The sequence below is a fragment of the Genypterus blacodes genome, unplaced genomic scaffold, assembly GCF_046128005.1.
Source record: "Genypterus blacodes isolate CSIRO-AG114 ecotype Tasmania unplaced genomic scaffold, CSIRO-AGI_Gbla_v1 ptg000076l_1, whole genome shotgun sequence".
Classification (NCBI taxonomy): Eukaryota; Metazoa; Chordata; class Actinopteri; order Ophidiiformes; family Ophidiidae; genus Genypterus; species Genypterus blacodes.
This window is the reverse complement of record NW_027466885.1, coordinates 307,286-324,523: the sequence shown is the minus strand read 5'-3', so window position 1 is coordinate 324,523 and position 17,238 is coordinate 307,286. Positions and strand designations below refer to the sequence as shown.

General features: G+C 47.1%; 1 protein-coding gene across 1 annotated transcript in view; it reads right to left on the bottom strand.

Moving 5' to 3' along the window:
- The window catches only part of cntnap2a (contactin associated protein 2a), a 198,617-nt gene that overhangs the window by 85,435 nt on the left and 95,944 nt on the right, over nucleotides 1-17,238 (bottom strand). The window contains exons 4-9 of the mRNA XM_076158328.1: nucleotides 10,902-11,049; nucleotides 5,903-5,955; nucleotides 5,654-5,804; nucleotides 4,753-4,937; nucleotides 3,596-3,739; nucleotides 2,440-2,701 (exon numbers count right to left, since the gene is read on the bottom strand). Coding sequence (XP_076014443.1) covers nucleotides 2,440-2,701; nucleotides 3,596-3,739; nucleotides 4,753-4,937; nucleotides 5,654-5,804; nucleotides 5,903-5,955; nucleotides 10,902-11,049 — 943 coding nt within the window. The remainder of the gene's footprint in view (nucleotides 1-2,439; nucleotides 2,702-3,595; nucleotides 3,740-4,752; nucleotides 4,938-5,653; nucleotides 5,805-5,902; nucleotides 5,956-10,901; nucleotides 11,050-17,238) is intronic.

Genomic DNA, 17,238 nt, shown 5'->3' with positions numbered 1-17,238 from the left:
CTGGAGTCTGTATTGTTTCCATGGAAACAATGCCAGCGCTCAACAATTTGATAATTAATGGAGAGGGTTGATGGCAGGACAGCATCTGCCACACGCAGCTATGCAAACCAGATTAGCCCGGAAAATGAAGCTTTTTTCCACCCACTTTGGTGTTTTTGGGGGAGAAAACGATGGTTTCAGGGGAGAGATTTGATCGATTTTTGTGGGGGGGGGGGCATCAAAACGCCGTACAGCGACTGAGGTGGCGCGATGCTGCCCCGCAGGAAGCAAGCTGTTGTATTCTTCTAATAAATGATTGATGAGGAAGAGAGAGAGAACGGAGCTGGGAGAGTTAATGAGTAAGTAAAAGGAAAGTGATGGGAGAATTACAGCAGCGTCCCCACGGGAATCACAACTAAGTACACTTTATTAACCTACACACACACACATACACAACATTAAAGCACCCACAGTCTCATCTCATCTTCTCTCTCTTGCTTCATCTTCCTCTCACGTTGCTGGAGTGGAGGAAGTGGATGAAATGATAAAAGTTCTTCCAAGGGACAAACGAGTGTGTGTGTCTCTGGGGGCCACAGTCTCACTCACACACACACATACATACGGCAACATGGATCTATAGACACACACATGCACGGTGGACATTTCACCGGGTTGCCATGGCGAGACAATAAGGCGATATCCCTGTGTTTGAACTAGATCACAGAGGAATCCGTCCTTTCTTCTCACAGCTGCTGATTCTCTTTCCGTTTTCCCCATAAAGCTCTTTACGTGGCATTTGTTGGTATTTGCTCCTAATTATTTGGTGTCCTACAGAGTTTACATGCAGGCTCTCCCCACTGAGGACACCAGGCCGCTCGGAAAGAGATGGACTATTTGGCATTGACACAAAGTGAGCCCCATGTTGTGGTCGGTGTGTGTGTGTGTGTGTGCTCTCACAGATCGCATGAGATAAAATACCTACAAGCATTCCTTTTCCAAACAAGCTCCCAGCGTGAAAAGACAGAAGAGAACGCTAACGAGAATACAGCATCTGAAGACCAGTGTGTGTTGCTCCCAAGCAATTAGAATTTCATTCGGAAGGAAATGCAGCTACGGTGCGTTCATTTGCACCTTTTGGCTGCTTGTTTTGGGGTGTTTCTGCCCCCTAGTGGCCATAAATATATATTTAATCGCCTTTAATACCTTTGCCGTCGTTAAAAATGGAATGTAGGTTGTCAAATTCCAAAATTCTGTTAATGTATCGCATTTTACCCGGATACAGCGGGAAACGTGCTTGGTACCTGACATTACCAAATCCTACCACTAGGCAGCAGAATAAAGACTTTAGCTTGAAGCATCGGGAGACGGTACTTTTTTAATGTGACCGGGTCTGAGTTAACAGAGTTGACCCTGTGTGTGTGTGTGTGTGTGTGTGTGTGTGTGTGTGTGTGTGACATGTGTAGCTTCAATCAGGGCGATCAGTATCAGCATGCGTTACAAAAACTGTCCCAACCATTTGCAGCTGCATTAACTGACATCCTCTGACATTCTGCACACGTTTGCGTCTGTAAATACGCTGATCAGCCTCATAAGCAAAGAATTCTCCTTTATAAAGAAGCCAAACATCTTCGTGGAGCCCCCGGCGTCTCTCTGCATGTCCCGTCTACGTCTCCGTATATTTGCCAATAAGAAGGACTAAACATTTCATTACAAGTCTACAGAGCTCCTGCTGTGTCATTGAAGCCAGAAGCCAAAGTGGCTTTCTTTCTTAGAGATAGTAATGACCGAATCAAAGGACAAAGCGTGTGTGTGTGTGTGTGTGTGTGTGCGTGCGTGGGGGTGTGTATCTGCGGGTGTGTATTCTAGTAACTGTGATGTAATCGCAGGCTCAAGCCCAATTAGCCTAGAGGGTAACTCTGTAATAATCCCTACCCCTGGGCATAATGGCCTATTAAAGCAGCAGTGGACAGAATAAATGAGTGTGTCCGCGGCGGGAGAAAAAGAGCGGGAGAGGGAGAACGGAATGACGGAGAAGGATTGGGGCACTGGGAAAAAAGGGAAGGAGGAGGAGGAGGGAGAGGGGAGGAGAGGAGAGGGGAGGGGAGGAGAGAAGGAAAATTCCAGCGATTCCCGACGTGAGCCGCGCTCTTTGCTGCGAGGATGATCGATCGTGCCAAAAATTCCGGCTTTATTTACTCCTAAGCGGCGGGAGGCATCGCTCTCCAAATGCCCACGCGGACCCTCCAGCAGTTACACCATCAGTACAGTCGCACTGCAGCGACACGTGTAAACAGCTGGGACTTCACAATTACCACAAACGCTTTAGTTACATTTAGTTGATCTGCTAATTTGATGTTGTTGATCTCAGCTGTTTCTTTAATTGTCAGAGAGAAACACACAGACAGGCAGCAGCGTTCTGGGTTCTATTATTTACTCTCATTTGTTTACGACGTGACTCACCTGAGGAGAGGTCGACCCGGTTGATCTTGGGAAACGTGGTGACGTTGACGTGCACAGCGATCTTGCCGTCTTTCAGCGACACCTCCAGCGTCCCCTCGTCCAGGTTGCTGAAGAGGAGGAGCCCGTCGGGGTTCCAGGTGCGGAACTGGAAGCCAACCGACGCCGTGTTGTGATCGGACCGCCCGGGCAGCTGCAGGAAGCTGGTGGCGTTGAAGAAGACCGGGAAGGTGTGAGTCTCCACGCAGGAGAAGGACAGGTTACGCTGGGAAGACGAAGGAAGAGGAGCATTTCAAAATAAAAGCACAAACCCAGAAATAGTAACAGAAATGGGAAATTGTGAAGTCTGGAATGTTTTGTTTGAATGTTGGAGGTTCAGCTCTAATCACAAGAGTCACGCTCTTCATCAAATAATTAAGGAGCTCAATAATGACCCGCCTCATTAGCAACAATAGTTTAGATTCCTGAGTGTTTGGTACGTTCCTCCTCCTCTTCCTCTGCATGTTTGCTACGCGCTCGGCTCCAGGCGTCTTGAAACTGGAGAGCAGATCTGTTTTGATTAGGGAGCGAATGGCCGCGTGAGACATCAGAGGGAATTCGAGGTGCGCCGCTAACGAACTTGATTAGCGCCCACGTTCGCTCAATCAGCCCCGCCAGAGACCGGAGAAGAAGGCGAAGAAGATGCAGTCGCTCGTTCACTGGGCTGAAGAGGAATTGGAGATTTTACAGATATTCTAAAAAGGCTGTTCTGTAAGTGATTCTAGAGTTGCCAAAATACTTAAATGTGCTGAAGTTACGCCCAGCAGCTTCAGAGCGAGCGAGCGTGCGTTTGATGAGGAGCAGCGCGGCATTTAACATTCTGCTTCTACCGCCGCGGTGACGGAGCCAAAACAAACTGCCCCGACTGTCATTTCCTCTCTTCCTCTTTCAGACATGGCAGCCATGACATCACCGGGGAGAGTTGTAGCTGATTCATTATTAATCTGTTGGAATACATTTTGGGTGCGCTGGCATGTTTGGCCTCGCGCTCAGGCTCGGGTCAAACACACACACACACACGCGCCCACGCACGCGTATCAAGTGTGACGATGAGGAAACGTGTCCGGAATTTCAGAGAGCAAGCCTTTGAAGCTTGGTGCACATTTTCTTTTCCCCTTACAAAGCCGGAGGTGTCGAGTTTCTTCCGTCGTGCCAGGTCGGTGATGTTGTCCCCGTTGTAGTTGATGCTCTCCATGCAGCCTTTAAAGTTCTTCCTGCCGCCCCCGACCGGCTTCCCGCTGTAGGGCATCCCCCCGAAGCTCAGCTGGAGGAGAGAGAGACAGAGAGAGAGAGAGAGGGAGAGGGACAGATGGGAGAGAGGAAGAAAGACAGATTGCCAATTCCTTTATGTTAAAGTTGCATACTATTGCTGTAAAATAAGAAAATCTAAACAAAACTTCACTTTTACCAGCAGGGTAATACTTTTGACCCAATATCAACATTTGTGGTGTGTGTGTGTTTACTCTGTCTTTCCATGCAGTGCTCACAGGGAGGCAATCACCAGTAGATATGAGTGTGTGTCTGTGTGTGTGTGTGTGTGTGTGTGTGTGTGTGTGCGCGCTTGCAATGTGTGTCTGAGGTTACGCTTCAGTAGCTGTGGTAATTACTGCCAAAAGTAGACACACACGGGTATGCAGTCAACAGTCTTATACACACACACGCACACACACACACACAGGCATGCACTGGAACCCACAAGGCGGACTAAATGGAGCAGGGTGGCAAGCTTTGAGTAAAAGCTGGTCACCGTTATGCAGCTGTCAGTATCCATCTATCACACACACACACACACACACACACAACCTAAACACACATACACACACACACACACACGTGGACATAACGAGCCCGATTCTGCTGTATGGATTTCCCCTGCAGATCTCTTTAATTCGACAGCTTCGCTCTAATTGGTGTGTGGTTTCACTTCTCTGTATCCTCTTTAACTTTGCCATCCTGGAATAGATCGGCCGCCTCAGCAAAATGTGGCAAAAGGTCACCACCGCCGCGCACAAATGTCAACACAAACACAATACAATATGTAGACACCCTCACACACACACACACACTGTACACTCACACCAGCTCCCAATGCTTATGATGCATTCCAAAAATCAATCTCCTCTTTAGATTAGAACTCATCGCATTTCGCTGCCGAGTGACATTAATTATGAGCGTTTTATGGATTAGCATTTTTGCGCCGAGTACAACCGATATCTAATTTCCTGCGTGGTATGAATGGATTGGAGACGGGAGGGAGGAGGAGGAAGGGCCGCCCACCTCGTAGTCCAGATCCAGGTGGTCAAACTCCCCGTTGGTCCTGAAGTGCTGGGTGTGTCTGTCCAAGGTGAAGTTGACGTTGCGGCGGTAACGCTCGATCACCACCGAGTGCCAGTGGTTGTCGTCCAGGAGGCTGCCGGTGGTGACGGAGGTGTGGCCCAGGATGGAGCCGTACTGGTTACTACCTGCAAGGATTCATAAAGACGACACAGAATCAGATTTTGAGTTAGTTACTGTGTTTAGATTCATATTGTAGGTAAGAGAAGGTTTAAGGTGAAATATGTGCACAAGTATTTAGATAGAAACATGCTTTTATTCTGAAATCTGAACGGTGACAGTCCAATTCAGCTTCTACTTCAACCAAATGTGATTTTCATGCTGAGAAAAATACTGAAACTCAACAATTTAGAGGTCAACACTCTCAGATATGAAATCAGTAAGTCACAGTACAGAGCACAGAGTCATGTTGAAGGTGAAGTTACACACTCACACACAGTATTAACAACTTTATAGAGTCGAGATAAAGGACTTCATGTCGTCGTTGTGCTTTGGTTGGTGCGATTTTACATCCGTGCATGCTTTAAGCTTTGGAAGTAGAGGCAGGTGGAATAGATCTACGACTGGTTCGGTCCAATGACGGCTACATTAAAAATGCATGGAAAAGTTACGACGGGAGAGTAAGAGTCGGAGAGAGAGAGAGAGAGAGAGAGAGAGAGAGACAGTAAATCCTGCTTTGAATTCCACAAAAGAATTCCTCAGTCAGCGCTCGGTTTATATCTCTGAGATATTACCGCCACAGTGAAAGAAAGAACATAAACATGGGCGGCTGTTTATCTTCTAATATCTTCAGATAAGACAAAAGCGCTGATTGACTTGTAGAGATACTGTAGGTGTTGCTTACCCAGGTTGATCTGCAGCAGCAGCTTGGCCTTGCGGAGCTCCAGGGTGATGTAATCTCCCTGCTGGCCCTCGCCATGCAGGATCACGCCCTCGCTCTCCGACGTCTTGAACCGCAGCGCGATCACGTCCTTGATGATCTTCATCTTCTTCATCTGTGGGGAAAAAACGACGACAAATTAAGGCTCGGAGGTCAAATATGCAACTTTAGCATGAGAGGTTTCATTAATTCTAATTGTGTATAATACGGAACCTTAAATCGATATGAGATCACGCCCTGTCCGTCAAAGTTGATCACGTCGGCCCCTGAGAGAGGAGAAGAAGAAGAAGGAGGAGAAGGAGAGAGAGGAAAAAGTGAGAGGGATTGGCGATCAATTGAGATGGCAGATAAGGGAAAGTGACGCCAAAGTGGAAAGCGAAGAGGAGCAACAGATAAGAGCAATAAACGACAAATCCACTCATTTAACCCTTTGATGGACGCCAAGACTGTATTACAATCGATGTTTCCTTTACTGCAGGATCATTAAGAAGACCACTGCTCTGTTCTGAAGTATACACAATTCAAATGACAATAAATATAATGACCTACGAATTATATTTTACATGAAATACTTAACTGAAAGCCTTCATCTTAAATTAGAATGTGGGGAGAGGAGACGAGCGACGGGGGGAGACGGACTGGAGAAGCACAGAGGAGAGATAAAGTGCAGCTGGAGACGCTCTTCATTTCCAGTATCATCACCCCAACTGTTCAAGTCGTTTGTGGAGAGGTGTGTGTGTGTGTGTGTGTGTGTGTGTGTGTGTGTGTGTGTGTGTGTGTGTGTGAGGCGTGATAGTCTGGAGTGGGCAGAGGGGAGTGTGCAGGATGGGGAAATGATCTGATCATCTTATATTCAGCCACACTCATGCACAGTCACACTGTTCCTCAATCTGTCACGCCGTCTCTCACACACACATACACACACACACAGGCAGTCGGGGCTTTCGTGATAAACACCTGAGGAGGTGGTGCAGGAGGAAATTACATCTGCCCTCTTTGTTCTAACTTCAGTGCCTCTGAAATGATCCCACGCCGCCTGTTACTGGGTCGCGATTCATGTCTTTCCATCTCTCTCTCTCCTTTATCCCCCCGGTTCCCTCCGCCACCTCATCCTGTCGCTCCCTGCATCTTTCTTATTCCCATCACCGCTCCTCCGATTGTTTTCATGAGATATTGCAGATCGAGGCGTCCCCGATCAGATGACTGCACAAGGGAGGGCGAGTCAGCGGATGGAGAGAGAGAGATGGAGACAGAGAGAGAGAGAGGGAGAAGCGTCTCGGCCTCCTGCCAGGACAGCTGCACACGTACACGAGGTTTCTCATTACGCCGGCTTGACCCAGATGGCGATTTTCCACCGGAGATGCAAAGCGTCTGCGGCGGAGATGAGCGCTGAGATGAATGTGGCGAGTGGCAAACAATAAGATCCTCAAATAAGTTGGTAACGGAGCGGGAAAAAGTGGAAACAACTCAAATGTCGATTCTATTCTATCCCATTTTTACGAGCATTAAGAGAAATAAAACGTAATTTAGCAGAAATGTAAACCGAGTGAGGCATCACACACACTCATGATGCTTTAATAAGTCTCATTATGAAGTGTGAGATTGAAGTGGGGACGATTACACAATATTCAGATCCATTTTCCTCCATTTAAGTGGGAAAAAAAGTCATTAATGGTTTGAGGAAATTAACAAGTTGTGGAAGTTTAGATTTCTTGATTAGAAAGATCAGAACAAAGTGTCAGAGATGTGAGGAAGAGGATTCACCAAGCATCACCTCAGCTCAGCAATAATGTGTTTGTTTGAATATTTCTTTAACAACCGAAAGAATATAACAGATCTTCCTCATGTGTTGACCTCAGTAAACTAAAGAATTAATTCCTGCACGCCGTGTTTATAGTGATAAACTGTATAAATTATAAAAACAATAGCAACACTCAGGCTGCAGGCAGAGGGAACGTCTCTGTGTTTCCTCTCATGACTCATCTTTACTTCATCGCTCATCATCTTCACGTCTTAGACATTCAATGATTTAACAGCGTAGGAATAATGGGTTTAAAAGAATTGGGGCCTTTCTTGGTTTTGTCTTCAGTCAGCAAGAACAGAAGACCACCAACAAAATCTACAGAAGGGAATTCCTTACAGGGGATGAAGGTGATGAAGGTGATAATGGTGATGATGGTGATGAAGGTGATGGAGGTGATGGAGGTGATGATGGTGATGATGGTGATGAAGGTGAAAATGGTGATGAAGGTGATGAAGGTGATGAAGGTGATGAAGGTGATGAAGGTGATGCATCATCCTGGCAGTAGATTTGTCCACAGTCTTCCTCTAGCAGCAGCAGGCTCCAGGTCACACTCAGATGAGTGATTGCATTTGTACAGCAGATTAAATGTGCGCTCCTCTCTCCTTTCTGTCGCACGCTGACTCTATTCCCTGACTCATCTACCAAATAATTGATTTTCTGTTGATCCTGTGTTAATCAAAATGGAAATGAGCACGTTACTGCCACAGCACGCAGGATACGGACTCCTTTGTATGCTTCAACCTGTGAGATTGGCTTAAGCACACACGCTCGCGCACACACACACACACACATGCTCACACACACACATGCTCACACACACACACACACACACACACGCTCAAACATGCTCACACACACACACACTCACATACATGCTTAGACATGCTCACACACACACACACACACAAACATGCTCACACACACACACTCACACACACACGTGCTCACACACACACACACTCAAACATGCTCACACACACAGTCACACAAATGCTTACACATGCTCACACACACACGCTCACACTCAAACATGCTCACACAGTCCTAGATTTGATCTTAAAGCACGTTGCAAACCCGAGCTTCTCACCTACAGCTCCATATTAGTGACCACGCTGGTACATTGATTGTATATCATTACCTGTTTCTTCTCTTTTTCAGTTCGGGGCCATGAATAGAATGCAGTATGAAAGTTCCCACTGAGAGGGGAGTTGAGGAGTGACGGATGGGTCGATGAATAGGAGGATGTGTGTGTGTGACTCCTGGCATTCTGACTGAAAGCCGAAGATAGGAGCGGTGACAGCCTAATCATGAGAAAGCGCGTCTGACGGACGACTCTGAGTGACGACACGCTGGGCCGACGGGGAGCCAGCGTATGTGTGTGAGAGTGTTTAACTCATGTGCGCATGTATGACGTACGGCATCTCACACGTGACACGCCGTGATCACACACACACAAACCTGCCTCCTGTTGTTAAAGCCAAACGCCATCTAACCAGATAACCAGTCTGTTTGTCCCTTCGAACACAAAAGAAGGAAATCCATTGAAAGCGGCGGCGCACAGGTTATGTGGAAAGAACCTCCAGTATCATTTCATTCCATTCTGCTCCAAATATCTGAACACACAACTCAACCAGTATAATTAAAGTCTATTCACACTCAGGGTTGTAGAGAGGTTCAGCAGCAGTCGTCGTTGTTAAGGCAGGAAACTCACATCAGTTTACTACCCAGAGTGTGTGTGTGTGTGTGTGTGTGAAATTCCTACTCAAAGAACCTGCAAAAATAAATGTGTCCATAAAAATACAGGAAATTAAGCTCGGAGTTGTTTTTCTACATCTCTGGCTGCGATCATTACACATAAAGCCGTCTCTGCTGCTGAATCCCTGCTGGGGGAAATGACTGAGGAGAGAAGAGGCGAGGAAAAAATGTTGCTGAAATCCAAAAATCCAAATCAATCTGTGCAGGTAAGACGCTGGCTGTAACACTTTACATCAGCGTAACCAGACGGCACAGAGGGCTGCGTATGTTGCCAGATCTGAGACGGGAGAGATGGAATAAGAAGCGGTGTGTTTGGGGAGTTTGCGTCTTTTCCCGTCGATAACAAATGATTGTTGATCGGTTGAGCGGTCGATCCTCAGCTTTATTTTTCGACGTCTGCGTAAGTGTTTGACGAGTTAGCATCCCTCTCTTGATTGACAGCTTCTACGCTCGCCTTATTTGCTCTTGAATGTTTCCTCTGTCAAAATCTTAACTCTTTCAGGGAGTCCATTAAAAAAAAACACAAAGTCTCCTCCGCTGCCTTTTGTTTTGTTACAGAAGAGCGAGCGCATTAAAGTCGTACTTTTGGAAGATTGTATTTAATGAATGCGAGGGGGGCTTAAATGAAGTTTCAATGAGATCCGGCTAATTCTAATCCCTTTCTCTGCTTAATAGTCCCCGATTCAGCCCCTTGAGACTGAAAACTTAAACCCAATGATGTCACATTATCTACAAAACCCTACAGTTTGTGTTCAGGCGACCGGAACCAGCCGGGCCTCAAGCAAACACACAAACAGCTGAATTTGCATCAATACTAAAGCAAAAGTCAGACCTGGAAGTGCTGTAGGATTTTGTGTGGGAGTAGGGGTGATGAGTGTGTGTGTGTGTGTGTGGCACGTCATGTCACAAAGTCCTTATCTCGGGTGTCTTGTATTTCTGTGTACATTATTGGAAGGAAATGAAACAAGGGGAACAGAATTAAAAGGCTCAGGACTGACTGGAAGGCGACACCTGCTTCTGTATTCGTACACACACACACACACGGGCGGGCAGATGCACACGCACACGTAATCACATCTTTTCAAAGAGAGGTGTACGTGTGTCACTTATAACAGTAATTTATGCAGAGCTTTAATTGAAAATTGTTATCAAAATCAATTTGGCAGCCTTTAATAGGATGAGAGCTAAGAGGCTGCCAAGGAGTCGGCTCCCTAGATGGCACATTGTTTGAGAGAGAGAGAGAGAGAGAGAGAGAGAGAGAGAGAGAGAGAGAGAGAGAGAGAGAGAGAGAGAGAGAGAGTGAGAGAGGGAGAGAGAGAGAGGAGAGAGATGTGTGTTCGCCTGTCTGTGACTTTGTTCTGAATATTTTTGATTTGTGTGTTGCGTGTGCTCAGCGTGTGCGTGTGTGTGTGTGTGTGTGTGTACGTGGCGCCATATTTGCTCTCTGATTTCTCTTTTTATCAAATTTCTATATGGAATTAGCTCACACAATTAAAGGAGGCAATTACGACTTGATTGGAGTTGACAAACCATCATTACTCTCTCCCCATGGATCCATTATTGTTAACGTTAAAAATATACTCTTTACAGCGTGACGGGCTTGACGTGTGAGTGTATGTGTTAGTGCGACTGTGTGTGTGTGTGTGAGCTCACAGTAGGAGCAGCCGTAGACTTCTATGCGCAGTCCGATCTGTCCCTCCTCGCTCCAGTCCAAAGGGACGAGCCTCAGGAAGCGAGCCACGATACCCTGCTGCAGCTCGTGGCGGACCGCGCTCTCAGAGTTGGAGTTACCGGAGAAGGCCTGCAAAAACAAACAATGACACACACACACATAATAAAATCAAATACATCAAAGCAACGAGCCTGCGGTGAAACAAGCCTGAGGATTTGGGGCAGGAGTGTTTGTTCTACTCTCCACATCCTGCCCTAGAGGTGTACACACACGCAAAACATACAAAATAATTACCAGGCTACATATTTAATGTGCCCTCCAAAACAGACACGCGGGCTGCAGGGGAATTCAGAAGCTGAAACGCAAACGCCAACTGATGAGAAAGAAACCCCACGCTCACATTCTTCAATATTCCGGCTCGTTCTGTGGCGTTTGTGTCATTTTAGCCACTCAACAAACAAAGACAAATAAGTTTCTCAAGCTGAAAGGACCTAAGATTTCTCAGCCACACTGTAATGTTTATTTACCTGACACAGCTGGATTCCATCTCCAAAGAGAACGGGACAGAGGCTCAAAGAAAACTGAAACTTTTATGGCTTTATTTGTTTTTTTTAAGGTAAAAGCGAAAGAGAGAGAAAAAAAAAATCAATCCAGGTTGAAAACACACACACACACACACACACACACTAACACACACACACACACACACACACACACACCCAGAGGACCTGTTTAGTGTAATTGTGTGAAAAGCCAGAAAATTGTAAAAGTAGGGACATGGAATCTGTGTGAAAACTGAGTGAAAATGATTGAACATTAGCACTTCTGTTACGATTCTGCATGTTTTGAAGTCTCGCGCCTTTTTAAGAAGCTTCTCACTTTCACAGCAAAAAAACCCAAATGATGTCACCAGCAAAGAGTTTGAGTGACAGCAAGCCGTTCATGGCTCAGCTCTTTCCATCTTTAACTTCCTGCTTTCTCATTCGTCTGCGAGTGAGTTAAATTCCATTAAACTTGCATCTGTAATAGAAACAGCAGCACCGGTGTTCCTGCTGAGGTCTGGAGGAGACTCCTGGAGGCTCCTTGACCCCCAGTGTCTCACGGACGCAGGGTAGAATAACCTCAGCCTCCTCTCCTACAGCTCTGTGTTGCTGTATCGCGTCGTGGCGTCTGTTCCGGGCCGTAGCGTGGAGTCTTTGGCCTCTCTTGACCCGTGGCAGATGCTGGGAAAGAGCCTCAATACGCTCCTTCCTTACACACTTACACAGCTGCTTTTCTACATCTAAGCAGCGGCGAATGCTGGGTCCAAACCATAGAGAGAGGGCCGACCATTAACAGCCTACCAGGTAAGAAGTAGGGGGGCAAGACACTGGACATCCATGTGTTCTCCTAGATAAGAGATGAAGCAGACAGGGCAGTGGCTGAGAGTGCCAGGAGAGAAAAAAACGTGTCTCCTTCCTCTTTTGACTCCTCTGCGACCCCAGTGTGTCCCCTTGACGATACGCTATCTATGAGAAGATGGCGGAGAGTTCACACTGGGCTCAGAGATGGATGTTGCACTGCCGCTGGAGGAATAGAGACCAGGTGAGAGCTTCTTCTATCGCCTCTCTACTGCTTTAGAAAGTCTATTTATCCATGAAAGAAGGTTAGCAGAGCACACAAACACAGACACACACACACACACATACTGGTGATCCATTAGCGCCCTGCGTCGCATTCACACATTGATACATTAGTCATAAGGGAGCCGTCCAGTGTAACGGCGGCGCTCCGTAGTTTGCAGGTTCACCGCTCCGGCACATCAAGGTTAACCGCCTCATCCAAGGACGGCGGAAACATTAGCTGCTGCTGCCATGAATCTCATTTACACAATTACAAACTAAATACAGCCTGTTACACACAAATACATCACATCTGCGCCCGTGAGTGAAGTTCAACTCCGATGGCGACGATGGAAACGCAAAGAAGAGCAACTAATTGGATAAATGTGATACAAACAAACTCTATTCGAGGGATACACACACACATTTGACGCTGCACAGTACAAACTCAGCTTCAAGACTAGTAGAGCGACGACAACAACATCCAGGCTGTGATGATCAGACACACACACACACACACTTAAACTACACTAAAAGGTTGAAGTTCTGTCCCCTTCTAGTGTCTCCTTCTTTGATTGTATACCTTTAACACATCGCCGTGGCAGCAGATGAGGCTACAGCGGTGCGTGAAGGTGCGCCGGCCTTGCTCCACTTTCTGAGGACGCGTTCTGAATTTAAATGAGTGTATTATGCTGTAAAATGATGTTTTGCATCAGGAGGTTGTAGGTTTAACTGAGGCCATCTAGGGAGAGACGCCACCGTGATGACTTTGCCGTTTTGAGGACAGACGCCGTACTGACGCGGTGGAAGTGACGACATCAGCTTTCCTGTGTGATGTCATTTCCCTAAAGTGTAAAGATTTACAAACCTGGCACAAAACCTGCAGCACGACATCACAAAGCAGCCCGACTGTTCTGGATCCTACGCCTGTCATTCAATATGCAAAACACACAGAAAGCCTCCGGTGCTGGCCTTGTACCAAAACCCTCACACACACACACTTGAGTTTTAAAGCTTTCTGCCTGCAAATTGAAAACCACACATCGTTCATTATTAACTGGGAAATACAGTAAGACGAGTCTGAGGGTAATACGAGTACGCTGAAGATCTGAAGAGTGTTTTGCTTCTCTTGTGCAGCAGAATCTGCTCTCACCCCGCTCTTGCCAAGGTAAGACGGAGAGAGAGAGAGAGAGAGAGAACAAAACCATTTTTCGTCTTCATCCAACGACCCATCCCCCAAAACCCTTTGTCAGCTTCCTTTTTTTATTACTCCATTGTGTTCATCCCCACTTTTTTGCACTTATCTGTGCTCGGCTGAATGAACAGCTCAATTCAAAAGGCATCACTATGCAGAGCAGCGAGGGCGGCGGCGTACAGAGGAGGGGGAGGAGGAGGAGGATGGCGAAGACGAGAGGAAGGGGGGAAAGTCGTGGATGTCGAGCAGGCGAGGAAAACTCTGCCGAGTCAAGCGTTTAATTTCCTCTCCTCCAAAGTCAAATAATTAACCGGCAAAGTGCGATTGTGACTTTTATGTGTGTGTGTCTCTCTCTGAGTGTGTGTGTGTGTGACCGTTTAGGTTGGTGTGTTGGTGTGGGTGTGTGTGTGAGTATGCGGCAACTTGAGAGCTTAGACACCTCAGCGTTTTTTGCTGAATCAAGCCGTCGGGTAATTTATGGTCGCAAAAGCCTATTGATTGTGTTAGGTAACTTTCAGTGTGTGCAAGTGTGTGTGTGTGTGTTTTGTGAGAGTGTGTGTCGTCTGTTCACATGTACGGCAAGCCTGGGAGTTGTTGAATTGATGCATTCTGTGTGTGTAAAGTAAGAAGAAGGGGTTGTGAGAGCTGGAAGATTTAGTCTGGCGTTACGGTTTTGGCTTTTGGGCTCGAATCCCGCAGACAACATTGTTTTAGAGCGACGCTTCTCAATCCTTCGTATTTGCCGCACCGCAGCTTGAAACCAGAACAAAGTTGTTCCACTTTTTTTTCTTTCTTTTTCTACAACAATCAGCCCGGATCAGTGTGGAAGGAGAAGCAGCAGGAGGGCTCCGAGTCGGCAAACACACACGGCGAGCCGAGCCGAGAGCCGGCCAGTCGCCCCTGCTGGTCGCTTGGAACCGACGCGTTTCCTGTCAATCAAACCGGAACGAGCCAATCACTCTCCTACAGCTGGCCAACAAACACTGCTCTGTCTGTCACTCACACACACACACACACACACACACACACACACTCTCTTACTCTCCTCTACACTCACTTATATATTCGCCCTGGTTGCCTTATTTCATTTCCCGAATGTTCATCTGCCATTTTGTCTCTGTCTGTGTGTGTTTGTGTGTGTGTGTGTGTATCCCTGTTCGTGTTTCTCGCGCCCCGTGTCTGTTTTAGTGTGCTGACAGGCGGAGACGGGCCTTTCCAGAGAACAGATCTCCAGATACAAGAGAAACAACAAGTGAAAGCTATTTACTGGCATTTGCTTGTTGCTGCTGAACCCTTTGTTTGGCTCGGGGTCCAGGCCAATGTGTGTGTGTGTGTGTGTGTGTGTGTGTGTGCCTTCCTAAAAGAGGCAGGGGAAATCAGTCCGGTCTGGTCTTTTGTTTTTATCGAGGAGACAAAACAGGAGCGCCGCAGTGAAATGTGTGTTTCTGCGAGGCCCTGTGGGCGCCGGATTGTGTGCGTTTGTGTGCGTTTGTGCCTTAATGGTGCCAAGAAAACAAGGGGACAAACTGTAGACACACATTTATGTCAGGAGCCTTTATGCCACTTTAAATAGCGCTCACAAATACCAGATTTATAAGTCATTAGTGTCGTATTTAAATATCATCTACACTTCAATGTCAGTTAGTGATGGTAAACACTCAGTTCACAAGTTTTGGTTCGGTGCTCCAGATTGTGTTCGCCGGTTGAAATTATCGAGTTACGTTCATTTTGGAGCTTCACACAGATTCTGGTGGTGGGGAGGGAAACATGGCCGCTGTTTTATACTCGCAAGATAAAGCAAATTGGAGTATTCGTGTAAGATTCCATGCTGTCACTTTAAGGAAGAAAGCGTCCAGAACAGCGATGATTCAGCTTCACTCTGTCGCCCCCTATTGGATGCACTTTGTAGTCATACAGGCAAAGTACGAGGGCAAATACTGGATGATGAGCATGCTTCAAGTGCTTGAGTATAACATCTGTGTGAATATGTGCATGCAAGTGTGTGTGTGTGTGTGTGTGTGTGTGTTAACTCAGTCGCTTTATTTCTCAACCTCTGGCAGCGAGTGTTGTGGTTTCGCCATCATCACTGAACTCATTTAACAGACATCAGAGGCTTGTTTTGCCTGGGAGAAGGAGCGGCGACGGCTTTGACGGCCCGACGTGCCAAAACAAAGTGCCGACGCGGCGGCGGGGCGAAACATCCAGGTGCATCAGACTCATCAGGGCACGCTCGCCGCCTTCTGAAACCGAATTAGGCCTCACGCCACCGGAGGCTTCACCATTCATTTACCTGACGGAGCCACAGTCTAGCAACCTCCCCCTGCTCCTGCTCCTGCTCTGACACACACACACACACACACACACACACACACACACACACACACACACACACACACACACACACACACACACACACACACACACACACACACATATTCACACCTACTTCAGTTGTCATGAGGCTGAGTTTATACACAGGTGGAGCAGTGTTGTGTCCTCCTGTGTTACCTCTTCTTGCTTCTTCCTTCCTCCCTCTTTCCTGACTTTGAAGTCCTTTACCACAATTTCTTCTTCTTCTTCGTCTTCTCTGTTATTTTAATTACATTTTCACACTCTTTTGTTTTTTGGCATCTACCTCGATCCTTTGTTGTTGTTGTTTCGGTGCTGTTAGCCTTGTTCCTTCAGCGTTTCACCTCTTTTGTTCAGGCGACACACAGCCCTGCACCTGTCCGATCCGTGTTGCAGCAGATGGAACGATGGTTGTTTTGTCACAGAGCCCGCTTGGATCCGACACCCGAAGAACGCCGGCGAAGATTTAGAGGCGAACCAAGATTTGTGTTCTATCTCCATAACGCTTATGTGCAGTAGAGTGTGTAATCCTATCTGGCCTGACGGTGCTGAGTTAATGAAGGTGTCTGACCTCTGACCTCGACCCCTGAGACCCTGTGAGCACTCCGGTAATCCGGTTATACGGAGACAAAACGCTGCAATTTTCCAAAAGATTTGCAGTAAAAACCTTTTTGATTTCCCGTTGGACCTCATCATCAACCACCCTGACACACTCGCAGCTCGCCCACATTAATAAGACACTCTGAGGACGTGCGGGCGCGTACGTGAGAGAGAGATTTGCCCGCTGGTGGCGTTCAGACACGCTCGAGGAGGGAAATGTTAATGTACATGGAGGGAAACGCCGACATAATACATCAAGATGAAGGTTTGAAGTGTTTCCAAAGAGGCTGGACGTCACTCTGAGTACGATCAGAGTGCAGGCTTTATAAATAGTTTACGTTTTCGCCGCGCAGCTCGGATCTAATGAAAGAGTTGGAACTCGCGGTGAACTCAATAACGCCTCACCTGCCCGGATCCATCGGTATCTACAGCTTTACGTTAGCACGTCGCCTTCCATTAAGGCCGACCTGCCAGTGTTTCCCTATCAGTGCGATAGTTGCGTAATGGCTTAATTGCGGTATGAGAGTATCGACAGCTCCGCCGCGTTCCGGCTTGGCAGGTAGGGATTTTAAT